General features: G+C 42.9%; 1 protein-coding gene across 5 annotated transcripts in view; it reads left to right on the forward strand.

The window, feature by feature from the left end:
- The window catches only part of PLEKHM3 (pleckstrin homology domain containing M3), a 171636-nt gene that overhangs the window by 68309 nt on the left and 75770 nt on the right, over positions 1-27557 (forward strand). For 4 of the 5 annotated variants that reach the window (XM_045852135.1, XM_045852139.1, XM_045852150.1 and 1 more), the window contains exons 5-6: positions 4735-4928; positions 21943-22006. In XM_045852135.1, coding sequence (XP_045708091.1) covers positions 4735-4928; positions 21943-22006 — 258 coding nt within the window. Of the gene's footprint in view, positions 1-4734; positions 4929-5678; positions 6000-21942; positions 22007-27557 lie in introns of those variants that run through there. The other variant, XM_045852156.1, reaches the window with a different exon arrangement.

The following is a 27557-nucleotide window of genomic DNA, read 5'->3' on the forward strand; positions in this document are numbered from 1 at the left end:
CACGCCTCTTGTCACTGTGCCGCCTCTTGGGTCCTTTCCCTTTTCTGCTTTGTTACCTCTGAATAAGTTGTGAGCTTAGTAACAAATAACCGGGCTGTGAGGAGTGTGTTTAAGGTAATGGTGTGTGGTTCAAAGTCACAGCCAGAGTATTGTGAAGTTCTCGTCTATTTGCTCAACAAGCATTTATTGAACAGAGACTGTGCTCAGCATTCCAGGCATTGGTGCACAGTCTCTGCCTCGAGCGTTTCTCCTGAGGCAGAGAGACAGCAAATGAATACACAACTAAGAGACTTCTAGATCAATCAAGTGTGACTGGACTTTAGTGTTTGTTTTAGAGTTAAAATCAAGTGGGAACCTGCATGCCAGTGTATCGCCTAGTTATATTAGGTTAGTCTGTCCGTAGCCCACTAGCTTGCTGTTTGTCTGCAGGGGGGAGGAAGGATACCCTTTCTCTTTTAAAGAGTGAAGAGGAGATAGTTTATGGTAGAATTATGGAAAAATAGAAAACTGTGAATGTAAACAGTACTAAAAAACACAGAGTATCCAGAGATCGAAGTTTTGGTTCTAAATCTGCCACAATAAGTCACCTAAGCTCTCTGGACTCAATTTTCTTTTTTACATCAGGTCAGCATTTCTCAAAGTGTGGTCCCTGGAACATTAACAAGCTGCGTGCATGCTAACAGTAGTTACTCAGAAAGGGGGTCCCACAGTTGGGCCACAGGGAGGTCAGCTGTATAGTCTGAACAGGGCCCCTCCAGGAGAACACAGTCCTGGGAGCTCACAGCTTGGCAAGAGGATGAACCGAATTAGACAAAGACACCCCTTCCTCCTGTTGGTAGTGGAGCCCAGGCTGGATTTCACCTCCCTCCACGCGCCCCACCCCCATACAGCCTGTACCACATTAAACAGCTGCCTTGCCTGCAGTCAGGTAGGTTTGGGAAGTGGCTGGGGGGGAGTGGCTTTTCTCTAATACACGATGTCCCAGGGCTTTAACATGCCAACTTGCTGCACTTGAGTCATCAAGAGAAAAATGTGACGTGTGGCATATTTTTTATGGGACCTCAGAACTTCTTTTTTGCAGGATTAGTATTCCTTGGAACACAGGCTGAGAAAAACTGAACTAGATCATCTGTACCAATCCTTGCTATCCTTAGAGTGTGTTCTTATCTGTTTTATTCTGATACACTTTCCTCCTTTAACAAAAACTGAAGTCCTCACGGCTGCCGCCACTGCCACATCGTCTCCAACTTGCTGTCTGTGGTTAAACATTCCCTTTGCCCCATCGCATTAGCACCCAGGGCTCTTTTTGTGGGGGAATGTACTAGCGCACTCTTCTACAACCTCCCTCTCAGAATCGTGTGAACCTGAACACCACTGGAGCCCTCTGTTTTTAAGGGGTAGCTGTCACCAGAATAGTAATTCTATGTACAAAGGATGCTTAATGTTCAAATTAAATGGTGTGTGTTTATTTATAAATACATATGTGTATGTAGCAGGTTTGGTCATTATTAATTTCGAGCTAATTATGACCTCGTGGTGCTGCTTGCTGCAGTGCCTTAGGGGTGTGGGGTGGGGAGGACACCTGTCGCCCCCGGGCGTCCTCCCCCTGCACTCGCTCAGCTCACGGAGACTCAGGGCTGCGAAGGCAGGACCAGTTCACAAACTGCAACGCAGTCACAGGTTTGAGTTCTTACAGCTCAAACTATTCTGTTACAAGGTAGAAGAGCAATGGGTAGAATTTCATTTATATTATTAATAATAAGCATTAAGCATTATCTAGTAAAGTACTAATAGGTCAATAGGTAAGTGAACTATGTTGACCCTGTAAACATCTTTTACAAAGGAAGAGTATTGGGCTCACCCATCCGCACCTGTGGGCCGAGTTTTCACATGCGTCAGAAGCAGCGCCCCGGCCTTGTACGTTCTCCATGCGTTTGGTTGGCAGGGAGTGGGACAGTAGCTCTCAGCTCTTAGGTGAAATATAGTCAGCGTTTACATATAAATCACATAATATTTATGTTAACTAGAAAGAAACATACTGTCATATAAACTTTATCACCTAAGAATGTCATTGGCTTCCTTCCCTGGGTGACTATATATAATTCGAAACATTTTCTTTTTTAAAAAGCTGTTAGATGACGGTTGAGTTTGAAAGTGGAATCCTCATACCAGTGTGGAGAGCCATTGGAACTTAGAGGGGAAAGTGCTCTATTTGGCAAAAAATGGCATTTCACGCCAACTTTTGAGTTCTTGCAAGCATTTCCTCACCGGCAAATGACTCACTCTCAAAAAGGAGCACTTGCTCAGCCTCGCTGCCCCAGGTGGCTCCGCGGGGCGGGGACTTGCTCCCCTCCTCGGGCAGCCACGGCCACAATGCGCTCTGTATTCTTAACCTAGTTAATAACCTCGTGAAATAGTGCCTCAGACCTTATTGAAACTAGCTCTGTTTTTGTTTTTAGCAATTTCAGTTTATGAATGCTGATGTCAGTAGCTGCTGTCCCATTTGTCTTACTGCTTTTACTGTCTCTGTAAAAGACTTTTTTTTTCCCTCCCTTTCGGGCTTAAGTGCCACCTGAAGAGAGAAGCCTTTTAAGGCCTGGAAGACTGGCCAGTGCCCTTTGTCCTCCTGTTCACCTACTAAAAGGTAGCATTGTTAACCTAACGCAGCAGGGCCCTGACTCAGTGTAAACACTGCTCAATAGAGCCAGAACGACTAATTGAATTGTACAATACATCATTTTTCAGCAACAGTTTCAAGTGGATTGTACTTCATTTTCCAGAACACCATTTGCTTTTTTTCCTCGTTTAAGATATTTAAATATGGCAAATATTTAACCATGATTTTAAAAAATGTGTTTGAACCCGATTCTGCCTTTCCCCACTGAACTGCGAGCTGTGTGAGGACAGGGCCATACCTGTTTCGTCTCCCACTGCCTGCCTGATGCTCGCTGCGGTGTCTGGCATGTGCCCACGGCTCTGTGCCTCGAAGTGTGGTGTTATTTAGGTCTGTCAATTGTTGTTTCCAGCCTAGTAACATAGTCGAAGGTTTTGGCTAACTCTAGGTGCTTGTTTGTGGGCTGGAGTTACAGAGACTGTAAACTTCATTAACCTTAACTCCATAACTGTGCAGGACCCCAGAGGATTACACAATACAGCAGCTACCTCAGAATAATTGCTTTTAAGGAATAAATGATACTTTTATTAGAAAAAAGAGTTGATGCATATGTTGCATCTCTGTAAAGAGCAAACTTTAATATGAGCTTTACAATGAAAGATAGTATTGAATTTCATAAACATGTTTTCAATCAATATATAGTAGCCATACATTTAGTTATCTTGGGTTTTCATGGCTGTGTCTGCTTATTGTACTCTCCTGTGTCCCATCCCTACCCACCAAGTGAACTTCTACTTCTCTTTCCAGGCCTGGAGCCAATGTCACCTGCTCTGCCAGGCCTGCCCTAGCTCCTGGCTGCCTTCTGCCAGAATAATTATTTCTCCCCACTTTAAGCTACCAATGGGCCTCATCCATATTTCTTTGGTGGAAGATGACAGGCTATGTGCTACCCATATATTTTGTTTTAAATATTTGTCTGTTGTACTGAACAGTGAGTCCCTTGAAGGTAGGGACTGTATCCTATTTAATTTCATTAATAAGCTTCTAGCCTAGAGTGTGAAACATAGTGCATTTTCCATTTTTAGTGCTTTTTAATAAGCGAAGTTGTTTGTTTTGTGATGAATTCCAGCCTTATTCCCAGTACATGAGAGGTTTTGGTGGAAACTTGAAGGGATTTCACCTTCCATAAATAGAACCTGAGCCAACTCTGTGTATCACTAGTGAATCCATGTCTCAGTGAATTGGAATGTACAGATTCCCACAGATTATCTGTGTGTTATGCATTATTTAAGCAACTCCCTGTCTCTTGGATGCATTATGTTTCTACCCTTTATTTCTACTGATGACAGAGACATTTTACAATCAACTTTCATCATTTACTAGCAGAAGTGGAGATAGACTTGGATGAATATGTTGGCCAGAGTTAGCCCAAATTCAAAGTTGTTCTAATCAGAAAGACTCCTTTCTGCTCACTGAAGTGTGTGTTTGAGCCTGCATTGCACTGAAACTATTCTGCATATATTTTTTTATTTTTTGAAATATTCTTTTATTCCTTTTGAATTTTATAATGTATATATGGTTTACCTATTTTTTGAAAGTGGCTACTTATAAAAAGCATTATAGGATATACATAGATATAAATGCATATACATGTATGTATTTTTAAAATTACAGTCTTAATTCCTTTTTTATTTATTTTTTTACTTTTTATTTTGAAATAATTAAACAGTCACAGAAAGTTGCCTAGGTAGTACAGAGTTGTCCTGTATCCCTTTCACCTAGTTATCCCCATTGGTTGCATCTTAAATAACTAAAGCATAATATTGTAAAAGAACAGAAAATTGACATTAGTATAGTACGGCTGTGTAATTGTGTCATTTTATCACATGTGTAGATTCATGTAATCATGTAATCCTGAAACAGAATTAGTGAGTTCCTTTCAATGCCAAGGTTACTTTTACCAGTTGAGTTTCTAGAAGAGAGAAAGAGAAGCCAAAACTTATACTTAGTTAAATGGGCTTTTTCATTTGGCTGTGATATTAAAGCTGTGGCTCTTAGTCTGAGGAGGTATGGGCGGCTGGATGGCACACCAGAACTGACTGAGGACGTTTACTTTGTAGGTGTCTAAGCAGGCCAAAGAGTTTCTGGAGTACGTGTACGAAGAGCCCCTGATCGACATCCAGCAGGAAAACCCCATGCTGTACCTACACGCCGAGCCCCTGGCCGCTGTGGTGCGGCTGCGGCAGCGGCTGAAATCTCTGCGAGCCTATTTGTTCAGCTGCCGGGCAGCCGTGGCCGAGGATCTGCGCCGCAGGTAAGAGTCATAAATGTCAGATGGCTCCAGTTTGTTTTTCTTTCCTGCCCTGGGAGGGTGGTTAGACGATCTCCAAGGGCCTTGCCAACGCAGACCGTCTCGAATTCTGTGGTTCTCCCTCTGGGCTCATCTTTGACATTTCCTCCAAGGTCCTCTATCAGGTTGAGCCAAGCAAAATGAAAACAATATCTCAGCATCAGTGCAGGATGTTAACCCAACGATCGAGTTCCCAGGGTGGTGATGACTTCTCTTACCAAGAGGGGAACTTGAAATGATGACTGTGGCAGTGTCTTCATGGACCACTTCTGCGGTGTCTTACACTTTTCCCCATTTCAGTTCCTATTTATCACCAGTAAAACCGAGCATGTTTGAAATATTTCATAACTTAAAAACATTTCTCAGTGGGATGTAAGTAGGTGGTTATTCAACTCCTATTTTCCACAGAGAAAGACGCTTGGTAAGTGATGCAGGCGGGAGAGCTGGGATTGAAATGCACAGGCCCAGGCGCTTTCTTATGGCTCTGTTGTCTCAGAGCTCACAGAATGCGCAAGTCCACACCAGGCTCAGGTCCTCAACATCAAATTGAAGTGAAATGTGCCTGCTCTCATCAAATTCCTTCTTTTACAGTTAGATTTTATTGGCATTTAAATTCTCACTCTTGGCATATACAGACTAGCTTATACTTGACATAATTGTTGATGGTGTTCATAAGTCTCTAAAAATACCTTCTAATTTTTTCTGTTTTAACAGAAATGACCAAAAGCATACATTAGTCATGGGTCTTGGAGGTGCATCTACGTGCATAACAACCTTTGGAAAGTATTACAAGTGATAGTTTGCTCTTCGAGATCCAATTAGATCCCAAGACGTTGACATAACCTCAGGCATCTGAAGAAGACATTTTGAAAAGAATTAAATGTAGGTAGTGAAGAATACATAATATCTAGACAAGCTCTCATAAAATAATAATGAAAAGGCAGCTGCCATAAATTGAAATACTTCTCAGAGGTAGTCATTCTATTACCTAGTTTTGTTTTTTTTAGAAAGCACTAGAAAGTGGTCAGGATTTATTCTTATAAAGTCTAGGCAAATCTTAATTTAAAAATATCAGGGCTTTCCCTGAAGGGCAATAGAATTATGTCTCAAACTAATTTACCAACCAAGACTTTTAACATTCAAAGTATGTTTGTTCTATTATTTTCAGTACCTTTTGGCTTTCCTCAAAGCTGGCTTTTCTTGTGCCTGTCTGTTTAGACAATATTAAAATCTGCACATGGGAATTACGTTAGATGCTTTTCTGATATCATGTTTTACTTTGGTTGAGTATGCCACACAGGGCACACATTTAGAAATTAAACAGGAGATCCTGCCTTCCTATGGATGACGAAGAATACCTATGCTGTTCCAACAGCCTGTGGCTCACTACCATGGACTGTGCCTATGGCCAGACCACAGGGAAAGGAATGGGAGTTTTAGAAAGAAGATGCTCCCAAGGCTCTACTCCCGAGAATGAAAAGGCTGTACTCCCCAGAATGAAGACAGTATTTTTTTTCTTTCCCTCGATTTTTCTTCTCTGGCCTTGTTCATGACCATTACGTAGTGCGGTCCTGGCACAAGGTAGATGCTTCGTCAGTGCCGAATGGGTAGATGGACGGAAGGAGGGTTGGGGGAATGGCCGTTGCGGTGTCACTTTTGACCACTGAACAGTGGCTAGGAGCCCAGTTTTGAGGCAGGAGTCATCTTCAAATTCTTTTTCTTACTTCCCTATGTTACTTAGTGCAGTGTATGACCCATATGAAAACCTTAAAAATAGTTGTTGAATGAACAAATGAACTGAAGAATAAACCTAATCAGTCAGAAAAAGATTTAGTTGGTTCTGTTTCTGGGGTAAGTCTGAAGTCTTTCCTTTCCTGCTCACATCCGGCACAGCACCCCGATTCAGGATGTCACACCTTCTGTCGCATCCGTCTCACTGAGGTGCTCCCTGCTCCAATCGACCCTTCAAGTGAGATAAATGACTAAAGTATGCAATTCAAGGTCTGCCCAGTTCTAGTTCATCCTATTGCTCTGTCTGCCCTCTCGAATTATCTTGCACTTCACACACAAATAATTAATATTGTTATTTTACCTTCTCTGTACTTACAGGCTTGAGGTTACTATGTCTTTCCAATCTGGCACAGAGCAAAACACAACAGTAACAAGCATTCTTTGTACAGCTTTTGGTGGGGGTGCCTAGAGGGGGAGGCCGGTCTTCTTGAGTTTTTTGAAGTCTTTTTGATTTGTTTTGAAATATGACTATTTAGTGAAAGACAACTAAGAGATTTTCTGGGATGTGTCCGTACTTCTTGCAGCTGGGCCATACTTGGTATCAATTCACTATCTACCAAAATAACCATAAATACAAAGGAGAACCGTTGCCCACCTAATATGCTAATATCCTGTCCCCCGAGGTCATCTCCTTCCTATCTTTCACTTTCATATGGAATCCGACTTTTTCAAACAGAATTTATGTTCAGAGATGATAAGCTTCCCCAAAAGCAACATCCCACCTTCCCTTTGTTTCACCGGCGGACACAACAGAAGTGGGGGAGTTTGAACAGTGAGGAGAAACTGCTGGACACTACTGATTTTAGACATCCCTGATAGAAATTAAAAGAGAGGGAACTTGATAGGCAGTAGGGGAACAGAAAAGAGTAAAGAAAGTCCAGTTCTTATCTAGTTGTAAAAGGCATTCTCTTCTTGCCTGGGTTTTACCTCAGTGGAAGAGCAGCCATTAATCTCCAGCAAGTAGGCCCAACATGCTGAAGACTTGTCAGCACCGTATAAACAGAATAAAGCAAACTGTTAATATTGCTGTCGTGAGAAAACTGAAAACAGACTGATTAATTGTATCGGCGCTCTACCGCCAGGGAGCCAACCGTGGTCGTCGCCTTATTAGGGAAGTCACAGTTTGCTTTTAGGCCTTTCATTAGGATGGCCGTCCAGTTTTCATCCTCACTGTTTTTGTTATTGTTGTTAAATGAACGCCTTGTTCTTGAACTCCTGCGGCAGATCTTGACTGGCAGAGGTGATTAGTTTAGAAAAAGTCAGTGTCTGCCCCGAAGTCTAAAATGTTTACAGTGCTGACAACTCACTGTTTCTGAGGCCTCCCAGATGGCAACCCCGCGGGACTGGTTCAAGGCCTAGCTAGCTTTTCACGAGAGGAATTATTTACAGTGTCCACACGTGAAGGTGCACGGAGAACTCGGTGGAAAACCTTAGCACCGGCAGGACATCAGGATCAGCAGCCCTTGGGGAGCCTTTGGGAAGGCCCCCGAGAAGAGCGGGCAGAGGCCGCAGCCCTGGGTCTCCCACTGAGCTCGGAGCGAGCAGTGGGACACGTGTGTGGATCAGAAGTCACAAATGAGCGCCCCGGGGCCAGGTCTGGCCCTCAGACGTGTTTGGTGGGGCCTGTCGGAGACGGCCACACCAGGTTTTTTAAATTGTTGACATGGTGGCAAACATTAAATAATCAGGAGTTTTCGTGAACATACAACATGAGGCTAGCCCTCTGGTTGCTCTTAGGAAATCAGACGCTCTGGTTCTGCCAGGCTTCCCTCATTCCCGGAGAGCAGACATCAGCTGGAGACACTAGATACTCTACTCTGCCTTAGTTTCCGTGCCCTGTCGTCTCCTGAGACACAGCGGCAGTCGGTATTAAACTCATCGCTGCCGTTTTTCTTACCCCCGGCCTATTTCATTTGTTTATGTTGGTGCCTGTGCCTGTGTAAGATAATGATGATTTTCTCAATTAAGAAATACTTTCCTGTAAATATGTTATTTGTTCTTTACAACAGCCCTTATGGCTAGGGCAGAGGGTATTTAGGGAGAAGAGAAAGAACTGTCACTTTGAGATGCCGTGTGACTTGCCTGAGGTGACAGAGCTAGTAAGCAGTGGGCCTACTGGTTTCCCACCACTCAGATCGCTGCTGCTTTCCCAGGCACGCTTGTTATTGGTGATGGTGATGTCCAGAGGTCTCCAGACTCTTTAGAGGAACTACCTGGGCCCTGGCTGGTGTGGCTCAGTGGTTGAGTGCCAACCTGTGAATCAGAGGGTCACTGGTTTGATTTTTAGTCTAGGGCACATACCTGGGTTGAGGGCCAGGTCCCCAGTGGGGGGCGCATGAGAGGCAACCACACATTGTTGTTTCTCTCCCTCTCTTTCTCCCTTCCTTCCCCTCTGTCTAAAAATAAATAAATAAAATCTTTAAAAAAAAGAGGAATTACTTGGAATTCTCCTGAAGTCTTGATTGAGGTCATTAGGAGAGTGTGGAGGAGAGTGGGGAGGTGGCACACGGTACTATCCCACAAGCAGGAAGGTGGGAAGGCTGACACGGGCACCCTGTGCGCCCTGCCAGCGCAGGCAGCCTTGGAGGGGAAGGCGTGATGGCTGGCTTAGCACTCGCGAGTTCATTTTCTCTAGTCAGTGTTTACCAGGCCTTTGCATTTCACAGACCTGTTCATTTAAAACAAAAATGTGTAGCTATCTATAGGGCTATCTTATATATGTCTATAGCCAAAACAAACTTAAACATGACCACCTGTTTCTCACTATCATTTCATAAAAGAACATAGTAACACTAAAAATACATTTAGGCAAACAACCTCAGAAATTGAACAGCTTTTTAAAAAGTCAAATATATTTAAATGTATTCTACTACTCTTTTTTTTCCCCTCATTTTACCTTGCACTGCTAAAAACTTCACCAGACTGATACCAGCTGTTTGGACCAGCTTTTCAGAAATCTTGATTTAAGTCATCTTTTCTCTTCTGAGTAAAGTGCAATCATCCAATCCAGGGAAAGACATTCTAGAAATTAATGTGGGTGCCTGAGCATTTCCTATTCTCTATCAAAATGTGATTTGGGGACTTGGGTTGCCTAGTGAGTCCAAAGTTTCTATTATGATATAAATTTAAAATTAGATTTTCTCCAATCCTAGTTGTGGCTAATAGGCAACCTTAAGCCTATTCTCCCAGTTGCTCAGAGCAGAATTGTGTCGATGTGGGTGAAGCATTGGTCCCACTTGGCTTCGATGGTTCTGAAGCAACTTAACAGCTTAATTGGGAGTCTCAAGAGAATATGAAATGTCATTCTTCTACCTTCTAAACCACCTTCCTGTCTTTGGTTTCACATTTTATTTGAAATACTTATATCCAGCATTACTTCTCAATGACATACCAGCTTTGCCGAATGATGAGAAACATCTATCAAAAGATTGCTGTTTTTATTAACATTATTTATCCTGGTGATTACCAGAAAAAAGTGAGTGTGCGTGTGTGTTGGGAGAGTTTCATTGCTGCTTCTTCCTTCAAGGAAAATTTAGCATCTTGCTAAGCTCTTAGAGGAGTCCCCATAAATGTCACCTGATTTACCAGGATTCCCCTTCCATGCCTTCTGCTGTTACCCCAGGGAGAGCAGTCTTTCTAGGGAGTTCACTGGAGGGAAGCTAAGTTCAAAGGTTGAAGTGTCCTTGGGACGCCTATTAATGTGTCCAAAACTGAGCTCCTGATATCCCTGCCTCCACTCCCACTACAAATCGTCCCTCCCGCAGACTCCTCCATCTGGCTTCACGGCACTGCCATCCATCCAGGTGTTCAGAGCAAACTCCTTTCTCTCACAGTCCACATCCAATCCATCAGCAAATCCTGTCAGCTTCACCTTCAAAATATATTCGCTCATCACCACTTCCACTGCTACCACCCAGGGCCGAGCCACTGTCTTCCCCTGAATTATTTCCCCCGAATCATTGCAGTAACCGGTCTCCCCCTTCAGTCTGTTCTGAAGAGCACAGCGAGAGTGGACATGTAGACTGGATGACATCACCCCTGATCCACACTATCTAATGGCTTCACCTCCTGCTCTGAGTAAAAGCCAAGGTCCCACGTGGCCTCGTTCCCCGCTACCTCTCTGCCCTCTTCTCACCACTTCCCTTCTCATTTACCCTGTTCCGGTCACACTGGCCTTTCTGTTGAGCATGCCTAGCAGGCATCTACATGAATTCTATACTTTCTACTTTCCCCAGATAACCACAAAGCTTACTTCCTTACCGCCTTCATGTCTTTACTCAACTCACCTTAATGAAGCATTCTTGACCACTTTCTTTAAAATTGCAACCAATGAATAGACACGGGGATGTCAAGTATGGCATAGGGAATAGAGTCAATAATAACTATATGGGTGGCAAGTGGGTGTCAGACTTACGGGGTAATCACTTTGTAAAGGATGTACTGCTTAATCACTATGTATACCTGAAGCTAATATAATATTGTATGTCAACTGTAATTGAAAAATAAATGAATAGTGACATTAATCTGAAAAAAATTCAAATGAATTGCAATTGCTAAAAATTGCAACCGTTGTCACACACTTCCTGTGCTTATTTCTTTTCAGCTTATTTCCACCTGACATGGTATTTTATTTTGTCTGTCTTCCTCTCGCCGGCCCTTTAGTGTAGGTATGGAGGTTGTGCTTTGCTCCACCTGCACTGCCGTAGGCAGTGGCCCTGCTCTGCCCACCAGACATAAGCTGCAGAGGGGCAAGGCTTTATATCTCTTTTGTTCACTGCTGCATCCCCAGGCCCTAGACCATACCTGACATATAGCGGGCACTAATAAATATTTGCCAAACAAATTAATTAAATGAATAAAGTACTAGCACCAAGATTCTACCCACTAAATTTAGTCAAACTTATTTTTTTCTTATTACAAAAAAAAATACTGCTCATCGTAGAAAACCAAAGTATTTAAGAAAGGCCCACATTATTCTACCACTGTGGTGTATACCCTTCGAGGCTTTTTCCTCTGAGCTTCATATGGAATATCCTTCTTTTAACCCAGTCGCTTCCCTTAGTATATTGTATCTTTTTATGCCAGTAACTGTTTGGCAAAGTATCATGAACCACTGAGTGAAAATGATGTATTGCTGTGTGAGCAGACCTATATATTATTGACCTCGGAAGAAGGAAATGAGGATGTTATTTAGTGTACCCAAGATAAGACTGCATGGGCTAATAATAAATTAGCTGGGAGAGACCATTTCAGAGCAACGCCATCTCTTGTCCCCTACCTCAACCCCTTCCCCCCAAAGTCCAGATGTATTAGGTGGAGGGATTTCTGTTACAGAGAGAAAAGATGCACACTGTTCTGGATTGAATACACTTCATTGAGAATGCCGGCTTGTTAAGAGTGTATCTCTTGGGGTAGCCTCGTTCTTAAAACACAGGCTGTGCCAACTGGACTGGCTGCGCTTCTGAGCGGCATGTGAGGAACACCTTCTGACTGAAATCGGAGGTACAGAGGTGCAGTTAGTAGCCAACAGTCTGGTTAGTGTTGAATTTTAGAGGCATAAACCCATTTTAGCAACAATATTATCACAAAATTAGTCTCGTTAAGGACCAGTAATTATTAACACTTCCGAGTACATAGATAACCCTCTTTTAAGTTCAGTAAATGAATATAACTCATATTTTCTGTAAGGTTTAATATTTTCCAGCCTTTGTGGCTGGTTTTCAGGTTAGCTAATTAAAAGTGTCATTAGCGGCAGCTGAGGCTTTAGTCTGACCAGATTAGCTGCATGAACCTATCAGGACTCAGAAACTACTGAAACCCAGGATGCCTCTTTGATACTTTTTGAAAGCAGTCATTCTCATTCTACATCAAGAATTCCTTTTCCTTCGGATGACTTCTAGAACTAGGGTTTTCAAGTCATCTAACCTCCTGATCTCCTAATAGCTCCTCCTCTCTCATTTTCTCTAGAGATCTCATTTAGCCAATTATAAAAATACCAATATCAACACTCTAGATGGGACCCACAGACTCTCTAAAAAAAAAGACAGTGTCTTTCAAAACTTAACAGATAAGTAAATTTTGAAAAAATAACTCTGGCAAGTTATATATTAATTTCACTATAATATACACATAGCTTTGTATTTACTGAGAAACCCTTCAGAAAGTTAGAAAGTGATTTTATCTTACTCTGAGATTAAATGAAACATAAATTATCTAAAATTGTTTTCTAAGAAACAACAAAATATAAAACTTATTGCAGGAAAAGGGTTATATTCTTGGAACTGTTAAAAAATATCCTAAGAATTTGAGGTAGGAGCTACAATAACTGTTATAATCTGTTGCTCTTATAATCAGACCCCAGAATAATCACAACCAAAATTACTTCCCAAGTATTTCTACTCCAGGGAGACTGTTGCTAAGAAATTTAAGCACAATTTCTGAATGAGCCGGTAAGAGAGACCCTTATTTCCCATAATCATCTACCCGGATATAATATCTGATACAATCTTGCCACTTTTTCATCCAATGAGATTAGCAAAATGAGTTATCTAGAAAAATGATTGAAGTTTGTTTCTTCCACACGGGTTGCTATCAAAATATCTGCCTTTGATTTCAAATTGTTTTTCCATTAGCCAGGAGCATGGCTGGACATATGCGTCCTGTCCACATCCAGCCTAATGTAACTATTTCAGGAAGAGTTTGCAGCTCGTATCAGGAACACCAAATTGCATCTCCCTGGGGATGCTTCACAGTGCTTTTTGCTGATCTCCGTGTGGGTGCCTGTGCCCTCCAAAGGAAAGACACCGAGGCTCTCAGCTCCAGGTACAAATTACCTACCCTGGAGCATGTATTCTTGGAAAGCACAGTAATAATATATGAATAAATGATTTTCCTCTTATATGATTCCTTATGCACCATATTCTTCCTATAGACCTTTATAATTTGGGATCAAAATTGGAGGATTTCCTTCGGTGTTGTATTATCTTTTAGATTTAGTGTGTAGCAGGGAGGAGGGGGGAGGGGAAAGAGGGGAGGCCTTTTCCTTAAAGCCTATTACGTGTGTTGTGGTATTTCCACGGCAAACTTTTTTCTTTCCATTTTAATCATTGGTTCCTTTGCTGCCAGTTGTGCAGCTCTGAGAACTGAGCTTCAGGGAAATGGTGATATTATTGAACCTATCAAAAATCCTGCAAAGGGTCTGCCTACTTCAGAGCCCGACCTGTCCCCCTTCTCTCATCAGCATCAGGGCCTGGTGGAAGCTGAGTCGAAGTCCTCAGAAATTACTCAGGTTAAATGGGTCTTGATGTATTTGACTCAGTGTCCTGGTACAAAATGGAATGAGGACCCCCTACCTTTTTTGTAAAGACTCCTGGCTTTGATTTCATAGGCAATTATCTCTGCATTTTTAACCTCAAGTACCAGCTGCCTAATATACGGGCTCTGAATCATGTATGATCTTTTCCCTTAATTTTCATCCTTTCTCACCTTTCTCATTAGAGCAATCTATAATGAAGCCTAAGCTATCTTCTCGGTGTGTCAGGCAATTCTAAAGGTGATAAAATAGAAAACGTTGGCACTAGAAATGACTGTGCTACTTGGTTTTCATGACCCTTTAGCAGCTTTCCTCCTTGTTCATTGGCATCAGAGAATGTGAGAGTGCCACCTGCCAGGGGCAGGTGAGTGGAATGCAGAGTTGACTCTCCTCACGTCTGCCCTTTGGCCCCTGTGTCAGTACCGACCAGATGAACTTGCGCTGGCATGAGCACGCTGTCCTCGTGGCCGGCCTGCTGGAGAAATGCTGTCAGACCCGATGATTAATAGGCTTGCAGTGCAGTGAGGTCACTTAATGGACAGAAAATCCCAAACACAGCAGCCTCACCGGGAAACAAAAGGCCGTGCTGCACTGCGGCACGGACCCTGCTTTCCAGACACCGCTAAGGCGGAGCGCCTCGGTCAGTGTGCTGCTTTCGCTTCCCGATACGTTGGAGTTTGGAGGGAGCACTGGAGGAATCAGTAATTGCGTTTTCACATTTTAGTAAAACCTTGAAGGATTTCAATTAAGAAAACGCAGGGTGCGTGTGTATTTGGAAGCGCTTCCAGCTGGTCCCCATCCCATTTCCTGGAGGCCTTTCCAGGCCCAGGCTCCCTCTCAATTATCATGACTTTTGTATCTGCAGCTTCTGTTTCTACACTGGCTTCTCTAGTTTATCATGTAAATATGTCCAAGTCTCTCCCACATTTAAGAAAAGAATCCTCTCTTAGTCCTACATCCTTTTTTAGCTATGGCCCAGTTTCTCTCCTTTCCTTGCAAGTTAGCTTCTTACAAGAGTCATCAGCCCTTCGCCCCTCTGCAGTCTGGTTTCCATCTTCCTCCCCTAACCATCTGTCCGAGGTCACTCGTGAATTCCCTCTGCCAAATCCAGCAGACTTCTCAGACCTCGTGAGAGCCTTCCCCATGTTAGTTGACCTCTCCGCTGCCTTTGCTGCCATTGACCCTCTTCTTCCTTGTTGAAATTCTCTCCTTCCCTGATTTCCCTGACACTCCCTCTTCTGCGCTTTCTCCTCCCTAACAAGCTGTTCCTTCCCAGTCTCCTTCCTGCAGCTACTCCTTAAACAGCACTGTTCTGCCAGGGTCCCATGTTTTCCGTTTCCCTAACACGGGCTGTCCCAGGCTATGATTCATTCTCACGGCTGTACCCACACCTGTAGGCTGGGGGCACGGAAATCTCCTTGCTGACTCTGGACAGCTCTACTTGGCCGTTTCACCAACACTTCCAGTCCTCTGCCCTGATAGCCGAGCTACCTTTCTCCCCAAACACAGCTCCTCGTCCTTGTCCCCATGTCAGTAAACGGAACTGCCATTTACCGACTGGACCTAGCTAGAAAACTGTGAGTAATCCCAAACTCCTTCCTGGCCTGCACTTCCGGTGAGTCATCATGACCTGTGCATTTCCCTTGAACCCTGGGCAACCGTTTAAATGCTGTTCAGGCCCCCATCGTTTCTCATCTAGTTTACCCCCCCCAAATCATCCATCCTTTCCTTCTCCTGCCCTCTTCCCGTTCTGCTGACATTGTTCTTTTACAGGTGCGAATCTAGCCCTGTCATTCTCCTGCCGGAGGCACTTTTATGGCACCCCGTCTATTTTGGGGCATTCAAGGCCTCTCATGTCTGGCTACATCCTGCCTTTCTAAGCTCGCACCCTGCAGTTTCCCCACCCCAGAGTGTACGCATGGACAGCTCCTTCATCTACACAGGCGGTCGGTTCTCTGAGAGCCTTATTCTCCCTCTGGCCTCTCCGCTCCTACCCACCTTCTCCCTCCACCTGGAATGCCCATCCTTCCACTCGCTCAGATTAACTTGAACTTGTCGGTTCCCTGAGGCCTTTCCTGACCATGCATTCTGCAGGCTTCTCTCACCCTGCACGCATGACTACAGATCAGCACTATACTTGTGAACTGGAACCGCTCCATACTTGTCTGTTCACCCCAGTGGCCTACGTGGTCCGATATTTAAAAAACTCCTCTTGGGCCCTGGCTGGCATAACTCAGTGGATTGAGCACGGGCTTTGAACCAAAGCATCGCAGGTTCGATTCCCAGTCAGGGCACATGCCTGGGTTGCAGGCCAGGTCGCCAGTGGGAGGCACATGAGAAGCAACCACACATTGATGTTACTCTCTCTCTCTTTCTCCCTCCCTTCCCCTCTCAAATAAATAAATAAATAAATAAATAAAATCTTTAAAAAGAAACTTGACTATAAAAAAATAAAAAATAATAAAAAACTCCTCTTGGGTTCCAAATCTCCAGGGCCTAGCACAATGCCTTTCCCGTGTCATGTACCCAATGCCTGCTATTGCAGTGAAAGATATGCTGATCTTAGGTCCTGATCTTAGGTTTTCATCATGGTGACAACTCACAGAGGTCATAAAGCTGGACTTTATTTGCATTAAGTTCATGGGAGATATGATCACATCTGTTTTCTGACAGACAATGCACGTAAACATCCATTCTTTCTTGAATACATTAATAGTAAAAATTAATGCCGACCTGACTTTGTTAAGGGGGCGCCAAACTTTACCTCCCAGACAGGAAAGGCTTCCCAGGCCGTCCCTGAAGCTGCTCACGTTTATCTCTGTGTCTCCTGCAGAGCCTCTTCCTCTCCGAGTCAGATCTGCTCAGGCAGCTCGGTGCTAGCTGAGCACGCCTTGGGCTTGCGGGTCCTCCACAACCTCTTCCACTGCTCAGGGTTTAAGGGGAACTGGCCCCGGGGAGTCCCTACTCGTCCCATCCCTTCCCTAAAGAGCAGCTATCCAGAGAGCCAACTTGTACATCTAAGCCACAGTAGGGAAAATTCCCTTGACACCCCCCACATGGGAGGTTGCCAAGGCTTTTCTGGGCTTGGCTTTTAAGTCATTATTTACCCTATGGATGGTCTGCCTAAGGAAGATATTCAGAGAATGTCTTGCAAATGCAGTGTACCTTGAAGAGGAAGGCATGGGGAAGACGAAGAAACTGATAGCTGGCAGCCGTAAGTTATCTGACTCTGCCTTCAAAACCCTAACCTCCTCTAAGCAGAAGAGTGCGTCTCTACCTCTAAATAGCTGCAGAATATCTTTTTCTTTTACTTACATGAAAAGGCATCACTGTAAGAGACACATTTTAATACCTCTCAGTCTTCCCTCTCAGGAAATTTATTCTCATATTTGACTTCAGTGCTACAATATCCATCCTCCAGAGAGAAAAAAAAAAAGCTGACTGGCATTATCTGTACTAAATATCTCTGTTTTTTACAGCCACCACTAAATCTGGACAGAGCATCTTCTCCAGACACAATAAGCTCAGTTCCTTTATCTTCTCTGTATATATTGCATTTTCCAGTCCTTTATGTCTGTTATGACTGACCTCGTGTGAATTACAGTATCAGACCCTGCAGAGGGATAGAGAGGAGACAGCAGATAAGGTGCTGCCGGAGGGGCTTAGAAACTCCTAAAGAGAGAGAGAAAACAAACCCTTGTGAAATATACTTACGCACACAGAAACACTAAGTAAATGCATAGCTAACTTTAGCTGTACAAATAATGTTGGTGAAATACTAGAGCTGACTGTGCCCCGAGTTGGTTGGTTATTGTGAGAAGAAGAATAATCAACTATTTGGAAGCAAGGAGGGCCCAGCCTAGTAAGAAAAAGCTCAGAAATAAAACCACGGACCTATGGTCAATTCATTTACAACTGAAGAGTTGTAAATTTACAATGGCGTTTGGACAGTCTCTTGCATAAATGGTGCTGGGAGAACTGGACAGCCATACACAAAATGAGGAAACTGGGGGACAAGCTTCTTAACCCAGGACTTGGCCGTGATTTTTTGAATCTGGCACAGAAAGCAACAAAAGCAAAAATAAACAAATGAAAACCTTCTGCACAGCAAACCACCAACAAAATGTAAAGGCAACCTACTGACTGGGAGAAAATAATTGCAAATCACAGAGCTGATAAGGGGTTAATATTCAAAATACAGAATATAAAGAATGTATACCTTATAATAACAAAACACCAGACAACCTGATTAAACAATAGGCAGAAGCTCTAAATAGTCATGTGTGCACAGAAGACGTACAAAGGGCCAACAGGTACATGAGAAAGTACTCCATATCACTGATCATCAGGGAAAACAATCAAAACCAAAATGAAATGCCTGTTATTTCATTTGCCTCATACCTGTTATAATGCTCATTATCAAAAGTAAAAAAAAAGTGTTGGTGAGGAAGTGGAAAAAAGGGAACTCTTGTTTACTGTTGGTGGGAATGTTTACTGTTGGTGCAGCCACTGTGGAAAGCAGTATGGAGGTTAATCCAGCAATTTCACTCCTAGGTATTTATTTGAAGAAAATGAAAAAATATATGCAACCCCATGTTTATCACAGCATTATTTACAATAGCCAGTCATGGAAACAATTAGAAAATGCAGTGTATATACACTACAGAATATTATTCAGCCATAAAAAAGAATGAAATTTCTTCTTTCCATTCGCAACAACATGGATGGACCTTGACGAGGTTATGCTAAGTGAAATGAGTCAAACAGAGAAAGAAAAATACCATGTGATCTCACTTACCTGTGGAATTGAAAAATAAAGACCAAAGAAACCAGACACAGATACAGAGAAGAGATTGGTGGTTGCCAGACGTGTGGGAGGAGTGGGTAAAGGGGGTCAGAAGGTAGAAACCTCCAGTAATGAAATGAGCCATGGACGCGATGGGCCGCACGATGACTGTTGTTCATGATACTGTTTTGCATATGTGACGGATGTTAACGAGACTTACTGTGGTGATTATTTCACACTGCATACAAATATCAAATCATTATGTTATACATCTATTACTAATACAGGGTGGGACAAAAGTAGGTTTATAGTTGTTTGTATGGAAAATAATATAATCATTAATAATAATATAAGAATGAACTCTGTATTTTGCATATCTACCCTGTATAATGTAATGGTATATGTCAATTACACCTTAATAAAAATTTTTTAAAAACCTGGGCATTGCCTTTATCGCTCATCAGATGTGCTCATTGACATATCCACCAGCAGTTAGCACAACACCTGGCTTATTTTTGGCACTCAATGAGGGTTTGTTGACTGGACAACTGAATGGCTCTGGTATTCTACTAAAAGAATACCAGCATGATTTAGTTTGTAAACTTATAAATAATTCTTATATCCTTTATGCTCTCAGTCATAGAATTTGGGGGTTTAGGAGCACAAAGAATTTTAAGTAACAAAACATTATAGACAGGCTACCCTGCATTTGTCTCTGCTATAGTTCATTTTAGTTGCCTTCCTTCTTCTAACCCTCTCTGACCTATGTTTGTACAAAGCAACAGAAGAGGCAATGCTAATTTTGAAATGATTTGCCAGCCTATTCACCTGGTTCACTGTCTCCATTTATCAGCTCTGCTGCCGCCTTGCTTTCATTTCACCTGCAAAGGGATTTCATTGAAGAAGCAGTCACCTTTGGGAAGGATCATGCCCCCCAGGCAGCCGGGCTCGCACCTCCTCTGGCCCTGCATTAGATCATCATGCATCGCTGTCCTCGTAGTCCCGCTGAGATACTGTGTCCTGTGTTTCCTTTTTGCACATACGTTTGTGTCTCCAGTCTTCTTGCAAATGCTTAAATATATGTATACAGTAGTCCCCACTTTAACCACAATGGGTATGTTCCAGCACCCCTAAAAGGATGTCTGAAACCATAGACAGTACTGAACCCTATATACCATGTTTTTTCCCATGCATACATGCCTGTGATACAGTTTAATTTATAAATTAGGCATAGTAAGACACCAACAACAATAGCCAGTCATAACATAGAACAATTACAATAGTAAAATAAGGGCTACTTAACACAAGCACTGAGGTACTGCCACAGTTAGTCTGATAACCAAGACAGCTACTAAGTGAGTGAAGGATGGTTAACACATACAGTGCGGGTGTGCTGGGCAAAGGATGACTTACATCCCAGGTGGGACAGAGCAGGACAGTGTGAGATTGTATCACACTGCTTAGATCGGTGTGCAATTTAAAACTTATGAATTATTCCTACAGTGTTCCATTTAATATTTTTGAACTGCAGGTTACTGAAACTATAGGGAGTAAAACCACGGATAAGGGTGGACTGCAGTATTTTTTTTTAAAATCTATAAATGCAATGTTGTATTCAGGATTGGATCCTTTGTTCAAGGATCCAGTCCTGAATATGTAGTGATATGATTGATGAAATCTGAATGAAATCTTTAATTTACATAATAGTTCATTTTGTAGTTTTGATACCATAGTTGTATAAAATGTTATATTAGGGGAAGCTGGGTAACAGGAGGAGGAATGACTTAATCTCTAGATTTGTCAAGTAATGCATACTTAATTAAAAGACTGAATAATGAATGTCCTAGTGAGCAGGATGGATATTAGGTCAGTGGCTATGAACTCTGGCTGCACTAATTATCAGGAGAGTTTGTGTCTTGTTTAACACTGATTTCTGGGTTCTACCCATGCTTGTGCCCTGTTATTTTCTAAAAGCTCCCCAGGTAATTCTAATAGACAGCTAGGGTTGGGATCCACCATGTTCGACCATTCCAGAAATGAATGCCCACGCATTACTCTCTTTCAATAACCGACCACACTGTATTGCAATTATCAGTTCACGTACTGTTCCCTCACTTGACGTCATGCTTCTCGAACTCAGATACTAGGTTCGTCCTACTCCTAGTTGTCTTCCTAGTGCCTGGCACTCTCCTAGTGGATAGTCATAAATGTTAAGAAATGTGTGGTTTCCTTCATTTAGGACACCAGAAAAATGCATAGTACCATGTAAGATAAAGAGAGAAAATGCTAGAACCATGAGTTTTGTTGTGTGTGTAGTGTTGTTCTGTGACCATCCACTCTTTAGTACCTGTCTCTTTATCCGTAATCTATTGTTTGTTTGTTTTAAAGTTCACTCACTGTCGTTTACCCAGATGCTATGAAATGACAGCAGCAAAAGACATGGGATTTTGTCAGGGAGTCCCAATTTGAGCTATTTTGTTCCATTATTCCCATTTGTACCTAGGGTCTAAAATTTATCCTCACCGTGCGTGTAAGAGGACAGCTCACCGACGTGATGTTGAGCACTGCTGTCCCTGCTAATGAAACCTGTAGAAGCCTCCAGACAGAAGACACGCAGGCTTCCAGCCCCATTATTTTTCTCAACTCCAGAATCTATTCAATTAGACATAGAATAATGGAGCTGGAAAGATTCAGAGAATGGAGTTCAGTCACCTTCATTCAACAGTGAAGAAGCTGAAGTAGGTTTTGTGACTCGCCTGAGGTGGTGCAGCTTGTTAGGGGCACAGCTGGTACAAGAAAACCCGGTGCTCTGGCCCTTGGGCCTGGACCACTCTGGTACCGACAGCACCTCAGATTACGGTAGAAATCAAGGAGCAGAGTTTTACTCCCGTCTCACGATGTGTGTTAGGAAGAGAAATATCTGGAAAAAGGTCTTATTACAGATTTTCCAGAGGGTAGGAGGAGCATTATAGGTGGGAAGGGGAGAAGGCAGACGAAAGGGACCTTGAATGAGACTTTGAAACTTATCAGGAGAAAATGCATCGTGTGGCAGCATCACAGTTCATCTGGGTTTCTGTCCTTGTTTTCAGAATTTTCCCCAGAGAGTACCTCCTCCAACAAATCCACCTGTACTCGCTCGCCGATCTGCAGCAGGTGAGTGCCCAGAGGGGCCATTTCATTTCTGCTCCCTCCCTGGGGAGGGGTCTCTGTTGATCATGGTCTGGGCGCTGAATTCAGCCACCCTGGGGCAGTTTTCTTTCAAGCCTTGATAATTGATTAATTTCTCTTCAGAATGTAAAAAATAAAGTTAGTATAAAAAGATATTCCAGGACAATAACAACTGTTGGCAAAGACGTAGAGAAATCGGAGCTCTCACCCGTTGCCGGTGGGAACATGAAGGGGTACAGCCTCTGTGGTGGAAAACCAGGCTGGCGGCCCCTCGAGGAATTCAGCGGTTACCATGTGGCCCAGCAATTCTACTCCTAGACATATACCTACAGAATTGAAAACACATGTCCACTTTAACACTTAATACATGCATACTCGTAACAGCCAAAGAGTGGAAACAACCCAAATATTCATCACCTGATGAACAAGGTAAACAAAATGTTGATGTCCATACAATGGAATGTTACTTGGCCATAAAAAGGAGTACAGTACTAACACATAGGCAACAGGAGTGCACCTAGAAAACATCATGCTGGGAAAAAGCAGACGGAAAAGATGTATATTTTATGATCTATTTGAATGAAGTGCCCAGAACAGGCAAATCCACGGACAGAGAGAGCGGGTGAGTGGTTGCCAGGGCCTGGGGAGGAGAGTGGAAGGACGGGGTGATGGCTGACGGTCCAGGCCTTCCTTTGGGGCCGATGCAAATGTCCCGGAGCTAGATAGTGGTGATGGTTGCACAGCTGTGTGCATATGCTAATGACCCCTGACTTGTACGCTTTAAAAGGGTGAGTCTTATGGTATGTGAATTATATCTCAGTAGAAAGAATTGTACAAGGAAAAAGGATATAAAAGCAGTGAATACATTAAACTCCTTATGCTCAAGCCAAACAATTCGATGGTTTTAAATTTTAACAAAATGTAACAAAGCATATAAGAGTCAAAATCATCTTTTTATGCTTCTATTAGTGTATGTCCTTTTAATGATTGACAAGTTAGCAGCCAGGAAGAAAACGGACATTTGTCTGTTCAACCCCAAGTTCTGAATATGTTAAGCTTTGGTTAAATCATTTAAATCAGCAACTCCTTCCCTAAAAAGACACTAAATGAAGGCATATCAATTGATTCTTTCAACAGTTATTGACAAAAAAATAATTGCGACAACTTTCAGAACGTCTCCACTACCGTTCCCCTGTTCTTCTGTTTGTTGTTCTCCTCTCTGGTGGTTTTGCCCAGAAGAAATGAGGTCAACGAGAAAGCTGTACAGATCCTTCAGTCATTTTAAGACTTTAAAAAAAATCTTAAAAATAGTTTAAACTTAAGACTTTTGTGTTCTTTTTGTTCCCCAGAGATAGGAAATTTATTTTAAGTGGTAGAAGTAGTTTTAAAGCACTTTGTTGGACAAGTCTGAGAGGATGCTAGAGTTTTCGTTCCCCTTGTGCGGCGATTGTAACTGTTTGTGCGCACCAGCTCCCTCCACTCTTTCAGTCCCGTCGCCGGCACCGCACGGTCTCGCTGCGGTGATCTGCTGGCTAGGGTGGAAGGGCATCTATTTTTAATTACGATTGCCCAGTGGTGTTCGAGGGGCAGCATTGGTGAACAGGCCATTATACATTTGTCTATTTTCTAGGCCTCTACCTGATCGCAGTGTCTGGGAACCAGACTATCACTTGAGAAGCAGGTTTACGATGCATTCTCATAAAGGTGGTTGAAAACAGAATGGGCGGGCCCCAAAGTGAGTCCTCTTTGAGGAAGCCTTTCACAAATGAGTGCTGTTACCAGATTAAGTGAAAGAATCAGAGTAATTCCATATTCATTTTAGAGTGTCAAAGTAGTGTCCATTTGACATAATAAAACCCGCTTTTTAAAGCTTTCCTGTACCCTGCTGTCTTTTTTCTTCTTCTTTTCTTTTTCCTTGTAATAGTCATACCACACATGCCAAGCGGCTTACTTCAGTCTTGGTGGGCCAGACCATTAGCCCCCGGAGCCCTGTAAGCAGCTTAACCAGTCCTCAGCCCCAGTAGTGAAGTGATGGAGGCAAAGCGGCCGCCCATCCCACTCCCCGTGGGCAGGGCGGCGAGAGCTGCCCGCATCCATTTACTCTAAGGCCTGGTGCTTTGTGCCTGGCTTTAAAACCCCCAAACTTATCATATTTAGAAGAGGTTTAATTCAATTGCTTTTCCTGCCTGGGGTGGCTTAAATTGGATTTAGCTTTTGATCTGTCTTCATCTAGGCTATCAGTACTGAAGGGCACCTCCACTCTTGGCTTCTGAGTAAATTTCAGGCATGTTTTCTGAATCTGAACTATTCTTGCAAGTAAATAGGTAAAGGAAAGGAACACACGGAGGGGAAAAAAATACTATTGCTTTGTGACAGAGCACGGTGGTGGTAGCACGTGGCCCAGCGGCTCTGACCCACTTGCCAGCCCCGTATTGTCCTGTGCCGCTTCGGCCTCGCCTGGCTGCTTTGTCATCCCGTTTCATGTCAGCCTCAGGGGTTTTAGAGTAAGTTATTCCTCCCCACTCCTAAAGTGGGGTTCTCTGTAAAGGCAGGCCTTCCTCTCATATAACACAGCTATAGAAACATGCGTCTCCGCTTATCCATTTTTCAGGGGAGGGGAAGGTAAACTGAAGCAGGTAACCAAGAGTTAGAGATCTCAATAATAATACAGATGCCCTTCCTGCTGGCCAGTTCCTTTCTACAAATTTCCCTTAAGTGAATTTGATTTTTCTTATTAGTTTTTATTTAAAAAACAAAACAATAGACATTTTTCTTTCCAAAAAGAAAAAAAGGTAAGCACTTAGTAAACATTGTTAAGGGGGATTGATAATTTAAGTATATGTACTCTTAAAATAATACAGTATACCAAACATTAATAATACCTTAAATAATAATGCTGAAAGAATTCTGGTACAAAAACATTTACAATCTTCTTGTCTGTGTGTGTGTGTGTGTGTGTGTGTGTGTGTGTGTGTGTGTGTTTTCAGTTTTATAAGTAACAGTCCCCAAAGTTTTAGCCAATAGACTTAGCTCAACAATTTGGCTAAAGACTTCAAGCTACCTCAATGTTTCTGATGTTACATTCAGACAGTTTTTTCCCCTTCTTATCATTTGAATTTCCTGGCCTCTTTGCATGCATTCTCCTTTACGATCCTACACTTGGACGTCAGTCAATGTCTAGCACAGACTGACACCACTTCACACAGGGAACTCCCTTGCTCTGGGAGCTGTAATCACCTGCCCACTGGCCAGTGAGTGCCAGTTATTGGCAAAATTTGTAGCTCGTGCTGTACTGAGTCCCTAATTATCTATTTATCTCACCAGTGATTGTGCTGCTGACTGGATTTTACTAGCACATCGTGAAAGTAGTAGTTGAAAACACAAGTTGTGACCTGACTCACCAGTGGCAGCACTGTGACGTGGGACATTAAGATAGAGCTAAGCACCCCTCCTGGCCCAGCAGCAGGGCCACGGGAGGGGGCAGAAAGTGGGGGCAGAGGCTTCCCAACTCCCAGGAGCTCGGGGGTCCACCGGGTTGAGTTGGTCATCTCTTCGGTTTGGCATTGCCAGAGAATTTCTGTTCAGCAAAGTAAAAATTGCTAGAATACAAAATCCTATTAAATCTGTAATCTTTGAATTACAGATTCAAAGATGTAAATTGGCAGAAAATAAAATCTTACAAACAGGACATTTCGTTTAGGAGGTGAGAACACGCAGTGGTTTTTTGGAACTGACAGGCAGTTCCTTCTAAAGGGTTTGGCAGTCAGTGACTAAGCGTCTGTGGACAAAGGGACCAGTATCGGTGCATGGTTTTTAAATCTATAAATCTCAAGATTTGTTTTCTTTTACAAGTTTAAAAATTTGTATTTTTCAATTACATTTCATTTCAATTGTTTTATTTTATGTTGGTTTCAGGGGCACAGCATGGGGGCTACTTTACACGTGTCCCACCAATATTTCCAGTACTATCGGTGCATGTTTTGAATGGGGAAACTGAGGTACTGCTTTTTAAGAGCTTTCTTCTGGTTTGATACTTTGAGAAGGGGAAGCAGAATAGAATTTGTGTTTTGTCATTTTCGGTCTACCTGTCATTATCACAGTCCACGGAAGAGCGTTAGGATGGGAATACAATAAAAAGAGATACTCCCAAGAGCCAGCAGGAAGAACACTCTCACTACCCCAAGGAGCCCTCCCCTTTGCCTGTAAGCTGTGGCTCCTTACTCACGGCCCCAGAGCCGTTTTAACACTGATAAGAAAGTTCCACATTTTACCAGTAGAATACATTAGTATATGTGAGTTAATGTTCAAGAGATTGCAGTTGCTCGTAAGGAGCAAATCAGAACCCTGGTTTAATATGTCATTCCTCATTCTGTGTAAATGATAGGAGAATTCTTCTAAAGTTCCTGCTACTTGCTGAAAGGAGAGGTCAGATTTAACTTCTAAATTTTGGCTACCCGTACTCTTGTGACAAAACCCTAAAATGTATATTAATGACTAACGCTTCTGGTGTTACTCACCTTTGGGGCATATGTAAGTTAAGCACTGAATGATTCTGTTTGTGCGTGATTCATGAGAAAGGGTACTGGATGATCCCATGGGTGAGGCAGCCAGTTAGGGTAGCCCCTCCCCACCCATTCCTCCACCGCCCACCCCTTCGCCTCCCAACACCGCCCCCCCCATCTTGTGGGACAATCCAAAGAACTTACCTCCCCATCGTTCGCCCTCCCTAAATTTTCAAACTAGACTGTACCCTGAGGTTAAGGCAACTCAGACTCTAAATAATAGAAATACATTGCCTAAGAAGAATAAATCATTATTTTGGCACAAATTCATTTGTCTTAGTAATAAATTCAAAACATAGAATGACATTTGAGGGGAGAGAGATCTCAACAGATAAGACTGAGTGAGGAAAAAGAGATGCAAAGCCTGGGGTCTGGAGAACTTGCTGAAGAGATGTGAAGTGGGAAGGATGCCAGAGAGGGGGACCCAAGGCACCCAAGAGCCGTGAAAAGAAAAGAGTAAACCAAATGCAAACCACCTTCCTGGAGTTGCCTGCAACGGTCTGAGCTGTTTGTTTTATGCTAACACAGTAAACACTCACACCGAGCAGCAGGGCACAGACTTTCCGTGAACCGACGGACAGAGGGGTGAACACACACACACACACTATCCTAACCTCACTAGCTTCCTCCCCAGGGAAAACCAAAGGAATGATGTTAACGTTAGCCCCTGAACACAATATTGGAAATGCTGATCCGTAAAATAACAACACACGGAATTCTAAAACCAAAAAACAATCTCTGCTTTTTGTATGTTGGAATAATGGTGAGTTATTCGATGCTGCGAACTTTCGGTACACTGGACACTCCGGAAGAGCTGGCTGACTCCTCCGTTACACTTTCACTAGTCTTCCACACCCACAGACCTTGGGGACTGTCCTCTGTGGGACCCAAACATTTGTCCAAATTGGCCTCTGAAGAAATAATGCAAATCGTGGTCCTACCTTGAAGATTTTCTAGTGTTTTCTAGATACTGA

Source organism: Phyllostomus hastatus, unplaced genomic scaffold (assembly GCF_019186645.2).
Source record: "Phyllostomus hastatus isolate PE091 unplaced genomic scaffold, TTU_PhHast_1.1 phas_contig_137, whole genome shotgun sequence".
NCBI classification, from domain to species: Eukaryota; Metazoa; Chordata; class Mammalia; order Chiroptera; family Phyllostomidae; genus Phyllostomus; species Phyllostomus hastatus.